Here is a 15,436-nt window from a genome sequence, read left to right as displayed (position 1 = left end):
GGTTACGTTCCAAGCACCGTGTCTGTCAGGATGAGCATGCCTATGGCGAAGAGCTGCGAGAAAGCATGTCGACACATTGATTTAGTGTGGACGTTAACCAGCGTCAATTCATCGGCGTCGTTTGTGCCATTACGCACGGGTGTTGCGCAAAGATCGGCTCTGTGTATTTAGAGTGGATGGCAGTCGTATGTGAATGATTTGAATAGTTGGGAACATTTAGTTCAGAAATGAACTATCCGTGGCGATTGTGATCAGTGAAGACAAATATCAACAAACGACACATGGAGGACATAAACATAATCGACGAAACGATGTCACCAGCCGCTCCTGTAGTTCTTATGCTCAGTGAAACTAGAAATAAAGATAATAATGCAGATTTTCAGAATGAACAATGTGGTGAGGTCCTTTAAACTATTGTGGTGTTTCCATGGTTTCCTTGCGCTTGTATAAGAGGTGACATGGGTTTGCAGTAGCTTCGCTCGCGTTGTTATTGCACATTACGGAGAGAACCGTGTGTGTAAAACTCTTGAAATTTAATTTTGGCATCTGAACCTGTGATCGGTTCATCTGTTATTCTGTAGCCACGTGATCCGAGAGAATGGGAGGGGCAATCGTTGGTTGGCTGGATCGTAGCGGGACGTTTGTCTCTTAGATTGACGGGCGCTGTCCATGGTGCTGGAGAAGGACAGCTGAAGCGGTCGTTGAGTGACTTGAGACTGAGTCCTTCTTTCTTTCTTTCTTTTTTTATTTATTTATAATTTATAATTTAGACAATTTAGTGCAACAATCCCTCGACAGCCACCATCAACTCTCTATATCTTGATATGAAGACGAGGGAATAGTTTCTCGGTATCCGAATCACGTTAAATTAAACGAAAACCTAATTATATGTCCCTCTCCTCCGCCCTTCCACTGAAAGAGCTTAACCAGATCATCCTCCTCTCTGTCTGTCTACAGTACAGAGCTCAGCTGTGGCGGGGGAGACGGCCGCTTTAAAAGGAGCGGGCTCCGACGTCAGCGCCGTAAAAGACATGTGGGTTGGACATCCAATAGCCTGATCAGGGCTTTAGTCAGCCCCTTTCTCACAGGAGATCCCTCTGGTGAAGACCATAGTAGACGGGGGTTAGCCACGGCTGCAAGATCGTCGCCAGATTCACTTAGGACCCAGATTTGCTCCTCGCAGCCGCAGCATCAGCTCATATTCCCCAGCTAGAACCACCGTGTAGCAACCATGTCTGTAGCGGGGCTCAAGAAGCAATTCCACAAAGCCACTCAGGTAAGAGGACGGGGCCAGGTCTCACTGGATGTCCGTGTGTCAGTGTCACGTTTCCTGGCAGAGCCGTGGCTCGGTGTTTGGATGGCCGAGATTGATGCTTATTCGTGTTAATGTTTAATTAATGATTGCCATCGCTGCAGTCCCAGTGTTCCTGCAGCTCTGCTCTTGTCTGTTATCTCTAGCTACTCGGCGGCGCTGTCCTGGTGCTGAGGTGCACCCCGTCGAAAAGACTGGCGTGGTGCAGCACTGCACCAATAGAATAATTTATTGCTCAGGCTTTTAATCTGCAGCCAGTGTTTCCCCTAACAGTGGTTATTTAATGCAAGGCGAGGGGACGCGATAACATATCCGAGGCCAGGTTTTGTGAGGCCGTCTGAGAGACAGATGGCCCAGCAATGTGATGATAGTGATATCGGGGACGTCAGTTCCTCTCAGTACCCTTCAGATGACATTCCGCGCAGAAAACCATCAGAGCTGCAGCTCATGGCAGCCGCTCACGGTTGTAATGCGCAAGTTGTGGCCCTTAAATGAAGGGCGGTTTACATCAGCGTTTCCTTCAGCCGGCCGCAGTGGGAACTCCGCCGCGCACGACGTTATGTAATCTTTAAGTGCGCCTTGACGGAAATCCGCTCCTGCCAGCAGCGGCACGCCATGACCTCTGCGCCCTCTAAACGCTCTTACTGGATGCCTGTTTTAAATTTAATCACGCCTTCCCCATCTAATGCCGAAGCATCCCTTGTTATTACACTTAATCAGTGCATGAGATGCTAGTCAGTTCAAGGTTATATATGTATAGGCTCTCTCCTCTCATCCTACTCATTTTACTATCATAGTCTGTTAAAACCAAGGATAAAGTGGCCACAGAGTTTAACCACCGTGGTTAAACTTAACCGTGTTGGCCACTGGGCTGCTCTCCACTGAGGCCTTTATGGCCAAAGGTCTCTAAAAACACAGACCTGTCCCTGCAGCCCGCCACCAACTCCAGGGCTTAGCGCAAGTTTAATTTCCGGTGTTTGGTAGGTCTTTGGGAGCCTGTCCGTTTGCAGCGGGTGAGTCACAGTGACACTGACAGTCAGCTTCAGGCCCCGCACAGCAGGAGTCCTGGAGCCTGAGTGAGTCACACACACACACTTCCTTCCCTCTCCCTCCCTCTTTCTCTTCCACCGGTCTCCTCCTGGCCTCGGTCACAACCTCCAGTTTGCTTTATACTTCATCTTTGTGAACGACTGTCACTGAGATAGAGGGGGAATGATGATTTAACTGTGACGCTAATAATGGCGTGTGTCTGTTGAAGGTCACCGCCCGTAGTTATTAAACTCCCTTAATTGCATGTTGGACTTCAATAACTGAGAACAAGGTTGCGGTTTATGAGGAGAGGAGTTAATTTACGCAACGACTGACCGCAATAACATGCGGTGATGCAACAGAGTCTAGTATTTTTAGTTAATTTATGCCGCCATTGGTCATTAGTTAATGTCAGACTGACATTTGAGAAGCCTGTATTCTTCCTGAAGAGAAGCTCTAAAATATACCTGGAAGATTTGCAGCGTGGGAAGGGGCTAAACCTTTAATGAATTGCTTCTTTTTTCCGACTGGAAATAGACAGCAGCCCACACAGAGAATTAGATGGCGGCACAGATTGTGTTAATTCTGTTTGATGAGTCTATCGTCATCCATTAGCAGAGCCCCCGGTCTCTCCCTGCAGATGTTCATGTGCAGCTTCAAATGCGTCTGTGTGTGTCTGAGTGAGGCGGGGTGGGGTATGCATGTGAGCGTTTACGTCTGTAAACATGCACAGTTATGTGGCTCTGGCTGGGCACATGCCTAAAGAGGTGTTATAGATGTTATGTAAATGTGCAGAGAGTGTATCTGAATTTGTAGATTTTTTCACAGCACTGTCTTCATTCCTCAGTTTTTATTCCCAGTGTGATTCAGTCGGCTCTAGGCTCGCAGTGAGCTGTCTCCGTGGTCTCTTGCCGTCTGCTCCTCCTCAGCATTACACACCAACCCACCGCCCTAATACTCACAGGCGCACACTCACACAAACATTGTCTTCTTCCCCAGACTCCCAGTGGCAGAAGGCTCCACTCAGTTCCTCTGCTCTCAGGCCACAGCTCAGTAATCCCGGCCCAGACTTATATAGGAAGTGACCCTGCAATCTGGCTACTTGCACAGACGCACATGTCGTCCAGCTAGGAAGAACCCTAACACAAAAAGAGGGGATCAAGAGATTAAGGGTTGTGACCAGGGATTTAAAATAATCAGATAGGAGTTTGGGGCAACATATATCTGTGTTGTTGCTTTTTACTCTGCACAAGTTGGATATTTTTGCACTGAATGACAGAAGAGTAATTCATTAATCTCTTAAAATAATCTCAAGCAAAACCGCCAGCTTGAGATTTATCATTTTCTTTGACATTTTATGTTATTCTCTCACGAGTTATTAACTAAAAATACAGTTTATTGTTGAATTTGTTGAAAAAAAATGGGCTGCATCAATGAGTTATGGAAATAATTGTAGTTTACATAAAATCCAGTGCCGTAACTAATGGTTTTACGCGTAGATTGGAACAGATTTCATATCCTTAAATGCTGCGTCATGGACCTTGGAGCCCAGTGTTCCTCTAATTAATTGCTAATTAGATGCACAGTTCGGTCTGAAGTTAAATATACAGCATCTGCTTTGTGAGTGATAGAAAATCCTCATTCTTGCAGTGGAGGCGTTTCTTCGTTACAGACTTTATGGCCGCCGCTGACAGAAGCTGCTCATAAAAGCCACAATGCCGTGAAGTAACTGGGATTTTATGAGATTCTCACACGCACACATTCTCGCACAACCTCAGTTTCACCTTCTCACATACATCACTGAGTAATTTATTTCACAATCACACTTTTCTCTGACAGCAGACATCTCTCTCTCTCTCTCTCTCTCTCTCTCACCCAAGGACATCGAGGCTCTTTGTGGCGCATTAATAACGGGGGCCATTTTATAAAGAGGGGAAGCTCAGGCTTGCAGAGTAAAATCCAACAAATTCACTTTTAATTCAGTTTTATTTATTTATTTACCAAGCAACCCATCTGTCACTCTCAGTTTGGGCTAAGTTACAATAGATTACATTTCCTAGAAATGATTTGTATTTAATCTAAAAGAATAAAAAACCATTCAAAACAATTAAGAGTGTATTCGTCCGCTTTTCGTTTTTAAGCTGAGTGAGCATGTTCGTCATCTTTTTAAACGATTGCTCGCCAGCTACGTCACGGGTCGACTTCACCTCAGAGTCAAATGAGTCACGCTCAGAGCAGATGCTACTTTCACGATGCCTCAGTCAGAGTCAGGTTCTCCAGCTGATTATGCTCGCGTACATGCATGTGCAGCATGCCAGAGCGGGGAGGCTTAGAAAAAAAAGATGCTCGTCTTTATGTTTTAATCATGCTCTAGTTCCAAGACCACTTTTTGCAGAGCGCATCTTATCTCGGTGGAGTGAGCGTGTGCTGTGAGCAGGTAGATAAAGAACGCTTTCATTAAATGGAAACTGCAGGAGAGAGGAGAAGAAGGAGGAGGAGGAGGAGGGTGCCAGGAAAGCTTGAGAAAGTGTGCCAGAGTGAGAGAGAGAGAAGAAACGGAGAGAGGGGAAAAGAGAAAGAGTCTTTGGGGGGTTTCGATCCTGCAGCTTTTTGCAGAGAAAATGTTTTCCTTGCTTTCTGTCAGTGTCAGAGAAATACTGACTAGTTTCGGCTCAACTTTGGTTTTATCTACGTGCACAGCATCTATAAATGTACTAATCAAAACCAAAACCACTTGTGTGTCAGCTGCCTCCTTAGACCAGATGTTGTCTCAGAGTACTGCACATTAAACACATGTATACTTATCATGTGTCCAGCTATGCTGTTGCCTGCAGATCAGCATGCTATGGCTATATACTGGAGACTTCAGTAACCATAGTACAGCAAACAATAATACTGATTATTGTTAATCACAGCGCCTCTGATTCTGTACGGTTCAGTGTGAAAAAAGTGAGATACAGTACACACATATTTACTGACGCCACACTGTGCTACTTGTTCAGTGCTTGCAGTGGAGTATTAGTAGTGATCCAGGTGATAACTGTCCCCCGTTACGTTTCATAAATCACCTGTTTAGCTCTTAGCAGGAGAAAAGTTGGACCACTAAAGTTAAGCACTGCTGAGGAGCAGCTGTAGGAGCAGCACAAAGCATTAGCCCTGCACTGAGCGGAAGCCAAGTAATCTGTCACGATACTGTGGCTTCACGAGGATATCCGCTGGAATCCGTGGCCGTCTGAGTACTTTTGGGTGTTGTAGTGTCAGTAGGAGTTATCAGATTTGAACGGTGTATATTACTCGGCATGGGAAGCGGAGCAGTGATATTTTAATTTGTATTCAGCCTTGCTACGACTAGAGATTTCCCATGTGTCTGTGTGCTGAATGCTAATGTCAGCGCTACCACCAGTGTCAGCCAGCTTTATGATTTTTCTCTTAATTTGCCAGTTCATTCTGCAGCTTAAAGGCAAATAATTAAACCATTCTCTTGGTCAATTTAGATTTAATTATTTATGTATATGTTGGCGCATACAGACAGCATTTACTCTTGCGGTATAAAAAAAAAAGAACTCAACGTGCGAGCGTGTAATGTGCATAGATGCACATCCATGCAAGCCTGGGGACAGAAGTGGGGTCCTTGGATGTGACTGACGCCTGCGGGGCTTTAGGGCAGCAGATTGTGAGTGGGTGACTCATCGAGCCGCCTCACTAAGGCCTACTGCAGTGCAGCGTAAAAACAGATCCAGCTGGAAGATAACAGATGGGGTGGGAGGGATAAAAGAGAGCGGAGCAAGGAAAAGGAGATAAGAGGAGAGGGAGATAGAGAGCACCCTTGAGCAGGTAGGGAGTGGCAGAGAGATAGGAGGGGAATTCAGCTAAGAGATGCTGAAGGCTGAGGAAAGAGGGACGGCTCGGCCGAGTCAAAGAGGAGAGCTGCAGGGATTTACTCCCTCGCAGTCTGGAGGAGAAATTTCTACCACGCTGACATTTTTCAGCTCCAAGTACCATGTCAGGCTTATTAATTCTGGGTGATGACGTGACGAGGATTGCTTACTTCGCCTGTTGTTTTGCAGATTAGATGCCAAAATTTAAAAAAAAAATGAAATGTGCTTTCATTTATCAAAAACAATGTCCTATTTTTCAGTAAAGGTGAAGAGGAGATCCGTGCACTAGGTTTAGTTAGTTGCTCACTGGAGTATTGCTGCATGACGACCATGGCATGGCTAAGGTTAGGGAAAAACTGTGTTGTTGGTGAACTATGGTTTTGTTTATTGTAATAATAGTGAGTGAGATGTCTTCAAGAGAAGTCCAAGAATTTAAACAACCACTCGGCGTCCTCTACCACCAAAATTGTTAAGCGATTATGCTGATGTTTCACACAGTGTTTTGTTTCACATGGATACTGCAAACCGCTATCAGCATGTTGTTTAAAATCTTGCAGCCAATAAATGCAGCACATCTCATTTGTAGTGTCCACGTTTTTATTTGAAACCACATGAACATGCCAAAGTTGGGAAAACAGCATCCTAAATTGGGAAATTAGACCTTCTGAGGAGCATGTGAGTGACCACAAGACAAGGTTAGAGAATGTGGGTTTCTGTTAAACAGAAAGCCAAATTGTGTGTCCGAAAACAAACTCAAAGTCAAATGTGCCACCCGCCCTTGTCGCTTTTGCACTTCTACACCTTTACTTTCCACTTCATTGCATATATAGCACACGTCCTCCTGCACTGGATCATGGCATTGTATTTAAATCACGAGAACGGTCCAGTCATGCGCTCGTGAGTCAGACTCATTTTGTCCAAACCAGTGAATCCGTATTTGGCCAAGTGTGAATCAGCACTGCAGTAAAAGTGATGCTGCACTGGATCAGGTCCAGCAGTACAGTACCTGCATCAATGCGCCTCCTATACTTTACATCTCACTTTATTTCCTCCCTTCTCACACTCTACACTTCTAGAGCCCTTTTCCTCAGAGGCGTCCATGAGGAGACCTTCTCCCCGGCGGTCTGCTTTTGTTTGCTTGTCACATAAACATTCCTCCGCCATCCGACAAGTGCAAATATCTCTCTCAGATGTTTGATCTCCTCTCCGCTTCTCAGACGAGCATTGCTGTATTTTAAGGCAGGAGTGACATTTCTTTGGCTCATGTGAGAGTCAAACGTCACCTCCGTCGCCGCACCCCTGACAAATGTCCCCAGTCGTTTTCCTGACGTCGCAGTAATCCCCGAGAGAACATTACAACAAGCTTTTGTCTGTCGGCTCTTGAGCAGGTTACTCACCTTCCCCAGATCCCAGACTACAGTGCCACACGCTGCAGTGGCACACAGTGACCAGCCTGACATACTGTATATCTCCCATACTGTCCCATAGAGTCACCAAAACTATTAATAGAGGGTGAACTTTGGCCTTTCATACCCCTGTCAGCGGTATTTCGACAGTAGTGGGGAGTTGTGTCGTGACATCGACGGACACGGCTTATACCAGTCCTATTCTTAGCTTGCCCTGTGGTTAGATGCTGTCGTCACATTTTGAATTAGAGCGCTGGCAAGGTAAAAGCCCTCATGCAGAGGAAATATGAATGAACAGCGCTTGGCCGGTTTGAAATCTGTCAAAGAAGAATGATGTTCAGAAACATTCATTGTCATCTGGAGGATCTGGTTAGCAGTAAGCTGTTGTTCATCACTGCCTGTGGTTTCTCTCTACTCTCTCTCAGCATCAGTATTCAGGCCATGGATGATGTTTTATTCAGGACTTGTGTGTTATATATTCTGGGCATCAACCACTGCAGGAGAGACCAGGGCGAGGAATGACTGTGGGTTGGAGAAGCAAAATCCTCAAGACCTGTTATTAAGCACTAGCAACAGACAGGTTTGCCTTACCGGATGTAATTAAAACATAAAATGGTTTTCATTTTCTGCTCAGATTTGCTCATTTTTTGCTTAATAACTTAATATTTTAACGTGATGAGTCCACAGTTAATGTGTCGCCATCGTTTCTTCTGCACGGAGCAAAGCAATTTACTGTAATACATGGAAATAACACAAACCATGATAAGACTAAATTAAACGGCTGTACCCTCCCTCACGCACACCTCCATTTCAGGGACATTCAGGTCGCATCATTATTACAGCGATGCACAACCCAGGAGCCTGCAGTACACGATCCTCACAGCCCGCTCGCTGCCATGGTTATCGGCTTTTGTTCAGCTGACAGCGTGCTGCGGACGTGATGAAGAGCAGGGTAACATCATTTGCAGATACAGGTGTGTTTACAGCCCCAGAGACCTTGTGTGAGGTATTGAGCGTGTGATGTGATGTGTCAGCATTATCTGGGGTTTAAAGGTCATTGTCTGAACTAAGGTCATGAACCTAATCACATAACAATAATGCTTTCAGTCAAAGAGTGATGATACACAGTACAGATGAATCACTGAATGACCAGTGGTAGACACTAGCTGGGATATTTGTGCTACTACTCGTAGACTGCTGCTTTCTGAGCATTTAATGTTTCCAGGTGGATTTAATGAGCGCTCATAAAGCAGGTATTCTAAGTCATTTTGGCTGGGCCTTTCATCTTGTTTTCTCCAGCATAGACTGTATAAAGATGGGCGGCGGAACAGCTCCTCAAAAGTGAAGCCAAAGCAAGTAGAGCTCCCCCTGGTGATTGGCTGCAGTATAGGTCATAAGCTCCACCCCCTCCATGTTAGTGGATGGGACTTGGAGGGTTTCTGTCATTTTAGGTAGTTAATATAATGTTGATGCATGTTTAAGTTTCGTTTTAGTTATTTGACATTATAGATGGATGTGACGTCATGATGACTACTAGTTGCCATGCCAACATTTCTGTGAAGTGCTCCGTAGGATCGTGAGAGTTGGAAGTTGTTTTTTTTTGTTTGTTTTTTTTTTAAATAAATACTGTGTATAATCCAACATTTCTTTGTAACTGGTGGGGGAAGAGCAGAGTGCAGTATTAATTAAACAAAAATGCCAGTGATTCTGGCCAAAGTGTGGGCGGATCATTGATAATGCGGCTCTACTCTTGGACCGTACTGCTCAGACTCCGGCTCCAAACTCGCAAGATGCCATCGCCCGGATCACCGGGAAAATAGCATCAGTTTGGGCAATGGGGACACGTTGTCCATATTTATATACAGTCAATGGTTTCCAGCAGCTCCTTTAAATAAACTTTTCCACTATAACATCTTCTAGATAGTTTCATAGCATCAAATATTTCTCAGACTAGCAAAGACTTAAAAGGCAACTGGATTCTCAGCCTGTGACTGAACCACCATAGTTCAGATCAAGCAGCCTCCGGTGTAGAAGCACTGACAGCTGACAACGTTCCTGACAAATGCTCCTATGGCATCAGTTTTTTTTTATCAGAACTGGAAAGTATTTCTTGATTGAAGCAGAGCCATGATTTCTGGCACAACTTAACCTACTTCCAAGGTGCATGGAGGAGGGATAGAGGTATAAGACTCCCAAACTGCAGCAAAACTAGAATAACTTTATTAGACTGATGCAACTACCATGTCCGACTACATCATGAAGGTATGGCCCTGATGCCAAAATGCCTCATTCCAGTATTTTAGATATATTTTCATTTAAAGAAATTTGAGTTTATCTCGTGTTACTTTCGTATTACATTGCATGTTGATAGTTGGTTGAAGTTAGCCCGTGATAGACAATGGTAGATGATTTATCTAATCAACTCCTAGGTATTTAACGAAGGCTCTGTCCTTTCCGATGCCTAGACATATTATATGTGCCCTCTTCCCCAGTCTAAAATAGAAAAATCTCTCAAGGGGGCTTCTAGGGGATGGATTGTGTAGTATGTAGTATGGATTGTATGGACTGGATAGTATGGATTGTGTAGTATGGTTGGTGCACTATAGGGCCTTCGTAGGTTTAAGGAGGTTTATGGTTTTCAGTGCAACATTTTAATGTAAAAGTGAGCAGGAAGAGACAAGTGATGGCAGCAGTGGCACTGGGTGGAGAAAAGAGGAGGATGTTTGGGGACAAAAGAGGAGGCCAGGACGTGCACAGTGTCCTCAGTCCGATGCCAAATTTGCCTCATGAAGGGAGGGAACAGAATGTGCCTCATTATACGTCGGCTAGAGCAATTTTCCAGCAGTGTTTTTAGAGAGGTCAGCATGTATTTTACTGTGAGGCTGTACCCTCAGTAGTACATCCATAGAGACACACACACACCCTCTCCGTAAACTCACCTGCCCCCCTCCCACCAGCTGCAGAGCTGAGGCTGGATGGCTTGTCAGGGATTATACTCAGATTAATCAGAGCATAGTGACTTTGCATCATGTTGGAGCTGTGTGTGACTCAGAATCAGAGCGCTGCAGTGGTAATCTGGGAAACGTGCTACATGTGCCTGGACGAGGCCACCAAATGTACCATGTGACGGACTCGGATCAACGACTCCGCCTTGTTTCTTGTTAGCAGAAGTATGATTTCCACATTCATCTGCAGTCATCTCTGCTCTATATCCTGCTTTATACTGATAAATGAGTTTCAAACAAAGATTTGATTTTATAGATATATCCAATATGTATGCATCTAATTGTCTAAATTAATCCTAAGTAAATGTTTAATATCATGTCTTGTAATTGGCCCTGTATTATTGTTTGCTGCTCGGTTGAGTAATTATTTACTCAGGGTGTTCTCTGCATAAACAATCCTCATCATCTCCTTCTCAAACCGTGCTGCTGAAAACGCGCCACGGGCTTAAATTTTTTTTCTGCTGTTCAGTCATGATATGGCAAACACCACCCACAGCCCGAGCCGTGGTTTAGACACCGCAAATTAAATGCAAATGAGAGATAACTTTTTAATTGGGGTGAGGTGACATACATTCATGTAGGTGAGTGTTTGTTTGCAGAAGATTAGATGATTGTGTTCATTTTACAGGATACGAGTTAAGGAAGTATGAAAATAAATATTCTGTTCTGCTTATATGTTTGCAAAACACACGGAAATCGACAATTAAGTACATACAACATGTATTTTATGGTGACCTTTTAGTGCTGCAAACGCTTGCAGCAAATAATACTGAAGGATTCATTGTACACAGGCCTGTCAGACTGGCTGTCATGTCCCAGATGTGATCATTTAATTTGATTTTAAACTACTTTCAATATTGTTACAGTTAATTTTCATACAAATGAACTATCAGTTATTAGGTTGAGTTTGGAAAACTGTTTTTCTTCCATGTGTCCATTACATTTATTGAGTTGATAATCTCTTTCCCTTACAGTAGCTGACTGCTTCTTAGCTTTCTCTTTCAATCATATTTTTATTGCATTTAGCTAACTGGTTCATCTTTTTTTCAAATTAGTTAAGGCTTTTAATGGGGCTCTATTTGCAGAAACGCAATATAGTGTTCATTATTATGTTTTCCTTATTGTATAAGGACCTGTAATTATAACTCATGTCTTCATTAGCCCATAAAGGTTTATTTATACACCCTATGATAGTAGTTCTAATCAGATAGGACCTCTTCTCCTCTGGGCCTCCATTAGTAGAGCCTGAAGTACTTGAAAGTGTGCTTGCAGGATGCTGGTAATTTCAAAATATCCTAACGTAGATGTATGTCTCCAGTGATATATGAGCGTACAAGGTGGCAGAATGTAAGCTTCCCCTGACAGCATTTATTACAGCAGAATTATCAGTGGGCAGAAAAATAGGTTTCAGCGTCCAAACATTAAATGCTCGAGTCATGTAAAAACACTTTCAGGTTGCGTGTATCTGGACAGCTGTCTATAAATTATTGATCTGACCTGCTTTGTTTGCATGGTCGCAAACACAACTCTTCCGAGCGTTATGGCCTTCATGCAGGGAGGATTGTTTGTATGGTGGTTTACTCCATAGACTGGCTTTCTAGCAGTGCGCATGATGCTTTAGTCTTCTGAGATGAAATAATTCTGTTGAGTGATAACTTCCATACAGCGATGTATGCTGTTAGTTAAAGGCAAGGTCAAAGGGATGCCATTTATTGATCCCTTAAAGGGGAACTACTGTTTTTTACAACCTGGACCTTATTTCTGGCATAAAATACGGTCGTTTACTCACCCATATAACTTTTGTGTAATTCGTATTCCTTCGGAAGATAATTAGATCTGCGTATATCCATATATTGGGAGTGACTGGGGCACCGAAACGCAGCCTCTAAATAACGCATTATCTGCTGCGAAACTCGTTTATTTCACCAATATTTTGTTATCGCACGCCCCGTTGAGTCCGGAGTTACCTGTTATCATCATCCTGTAATTTGCTACTGGTATGGTTCGTCCACAGCCTCAGAATCGGAAAAATATTCAGCCATGATGCAAAAAAATAGCAGTTATTTAGAGGCTGCATTTTGGTGCCCCAGTCACTGCCACTATATGGATATACGCAGATCTAAATATCTCCCAAAGGAATACGAATTACACAGAAGTTATATGGGTGAGTAAACGAAATAAGGTCCAGGTTGTGAAAAACAGTAGTTCCCCTTTAATTTATTTACAGTCCTCCGCCCAGAGTTTCTCTTGTATATAACCTCTTAATGTTTAGATTGCGTTTTTTTAAGTTCCATGACTAAAAACTGAAGAATCTTATGATAACTTTCTGATTGCCTTTTGTTTTTAAGTCAAAATAACAGTCCAAAAATATTTTACTCTCAGATATGATGAAGAATCGCTTACACTTTGCACTTCTACTTGACAAATGACTGAAACAAACATGACGGATTGCAAACTGCAGACTAATCTTTTCTATTATTTTCTTAATATTTTCATATTTATTGTCCTATATGCATGTTGTTATGTCTGAATATTAAAGCCCAGCAGTAGCCATCAGTATTCTGGGTATCATTACATTCCTGCTTTGTCTGTCCTCTCCTGTCATGACCTTCTTTATGAGCAGGAAATCTAATCAAACCAGACCAGCGTTGAAAGGCAGATAGTCAATATCAGATATACAGGCTGTCGGGCCGCGGAGGCTTTTTCAATTTTCTCTTCTTTTATTGGGCCGCAGCAGTTTCTGGACGTATTACTATTGTTTATTTAGCGCTGGATTTGTGCAGTGTGATTGAACGTTTGTGTTCGGAGGTTGAGGACGTTTATTGATTTCAGTAAATGCACTGTTACTTGTTTCCTTCAGGATTCGTCACTGTGCTGTTGTTGACTAATAGCCGAATGGCAGCTTAGATGGAGGTCAGGAGAGGGAGGAGGTTTATTTTTTGTGTGAAAGACTCGTGTTGATTTCAGGGACTTTTTTGTGGACAGTAGATAACAGCAGCGTCTGGTTCACGTTAATGGTGCAAACACAGTTTTTCTGCAGGCACGCTGTTGCAGCACATCCTCTTTGACATACTGTCCTCTCCACTTACTGCTCCAGAGATGGTTTGTCACTCACACGTCTCTTCTTCAACTTGTCCTCGACTGTCAGTTACTGTTTAAGGTCTGTACTTCATTCTGTTGAGCACAGTATTTTCACTATGTAGTCTTACACAATGACCAAATTAAATATACATGCTGTGTCATATTGCAGTGAAACTTCAGGGAACTAAACATTTCTCAGTAATGGTTCCCCGTGCAATTGCTTGAACAGGCCATAATGGCAAATCATTTCTCTCCTGGAAATCATCCATAGTGATGCAATCTATTGTAAACACAAAAAGCGGCACAAATAGTTGTGCAACACATGGAAAACGAAGAGATGGAGAGAAAAGCTCACACCCTAAATTACAGAAATTGTGGGCCAGAATTCCCACTGGTCTGGCACAGAGAAATCTGTGGAGGAGGAGGTTTCTAAAGCTCTTCTACCATCTGAGAAACACTTCTGTGGACACGTACAGGTCGCTTAAAACAACAAGAAGTCTATGCATAAACAACTATATGCATCTATTGACTATGACTGGTCAGTTATTTCATTTCTATAACAAGCAAACTGTTTTAGACTCATTTTCATTTATAATTTGTCTTTCTCTCTTAAAATGAATTCTTCCTCCACTTCTCTTTTCTTATGTATTTTTCTTCTGTCTAATTCAGTTTTATTTTTATTTTAGTATTATTTCCCATTATACTAAAATAACCCCATAACCCCAGTTTAACCACATTATACATAAGTTAATTTATTGTTTTTCCCCAAAGCTTTCAAAAGCACCTGAACATGTGCTTCTGACCTCATGCTGATGAGGGCCTTAAATACAGTTGAAATGACTTATTACATCTCTGCTTCTTTGCTTTAAGATTAAGGGAGCTGCTGAGGATTGTAATTCCATCAGTCACCGGGTGACTTTCACATATTTTCATTTAGCCTTCATTATTGATTAATGGCCGTGTGCTGCGTGGGTGGACGGTTTCTGACGTGGGCTGATCGAGTGGAGCTGCTCCTTTGTGACGAGTGAAAAAAAAAATCATTTTTTCATCATCAGCAACAACAGACTGCTTGTCCGTTGAGTGGTAGCAATATGAGTAAAAGGTCAAACGCCTCCTCTGAAGGACAAACCACCGAGTCTTTTTCTTCTAGGAGACACGTGAACCTGTCACTTGTTCCCCTGAGACTGAAATGATAGAAAACCCAACACAGTGGCTTCGTTTAACACGTTAATAAAGCAGCAGAGGGATCAAATAAATGCTGCTGCCTTCCTCAGAGTCAACACTCCTGACGAGGTGAATATCATAAGCCACAATCCCCCTGGATCACATATGAAGCGTGTTCCCAGCTTATGTGCGGATCATTAATATCGTTAGGTTTATAATATCATACAGTTCACCTTCGCTCTTGTAGCAACAACTCCAGGAATATTATCAGATTGGATTATGAGAAACAACGAAAAATATAAAATGGATAAAAATAGAATTAAAGATGGTTAAACTTTAACAAACTGACATTCGTGCAGGAATTTATTCTGCCAGGGAGCAATAATCTGCAGGATGACTGATGTGGTAATGAATGTGTGGATTACAGATACGCAAACACACTCTGCAGGCATCTGTCTGAAACTGAGCTTTAATAACTATCATCAATACTGATTTGCAACGTTCATTATCCCAGACAGCGCCATCATTACACCCACGCAGATTTAACCCGGCACTGGGTAC

General features: G+C 43.1%; 1 protein-coding gene across 1 annotated transcript in view; it reads left to right on the top strand.

Annotated features, from left to right (window-relative positions):
* The first annotated feature begins 779 nt into the window (after positions 1-779).
* Positions 780-15,436, top strand: part of sh3gl2a (SH3 domain containing GRB2 like 2a, endophilin A1) — a 34,382-nt gene continuing 19,725 nt past the window's right edge. Inside the window, exon 1 of the mRNA XM_084569715.1 lies at positions 780-1,276. Within this exon, the coding sequence (XP_084425841.1) occupies positions 1,232-1,276 (45 nt within the window). The 5' untranslated portion in view covers positions 780-1,231. The remainder of the gene's footprint in view (positions 1,277-15,436) is intronic.

Source organism: Chelon labrosus (assembly GCF_963514085.1).
Source record: "Chelon labrosus genome assembly, chromosome: 2".
Taxonomy (NCBI): Eukaryota; Metazoa; Chordata; class Actinopteri; order Mugiliformes; family Mugilidae; genus Chelon; species Chelon labrosus.
Note: the sequence above shows the minus strand (reverse complement) of the source record. Positions and strands in the feature narration are given on the sequence as shown.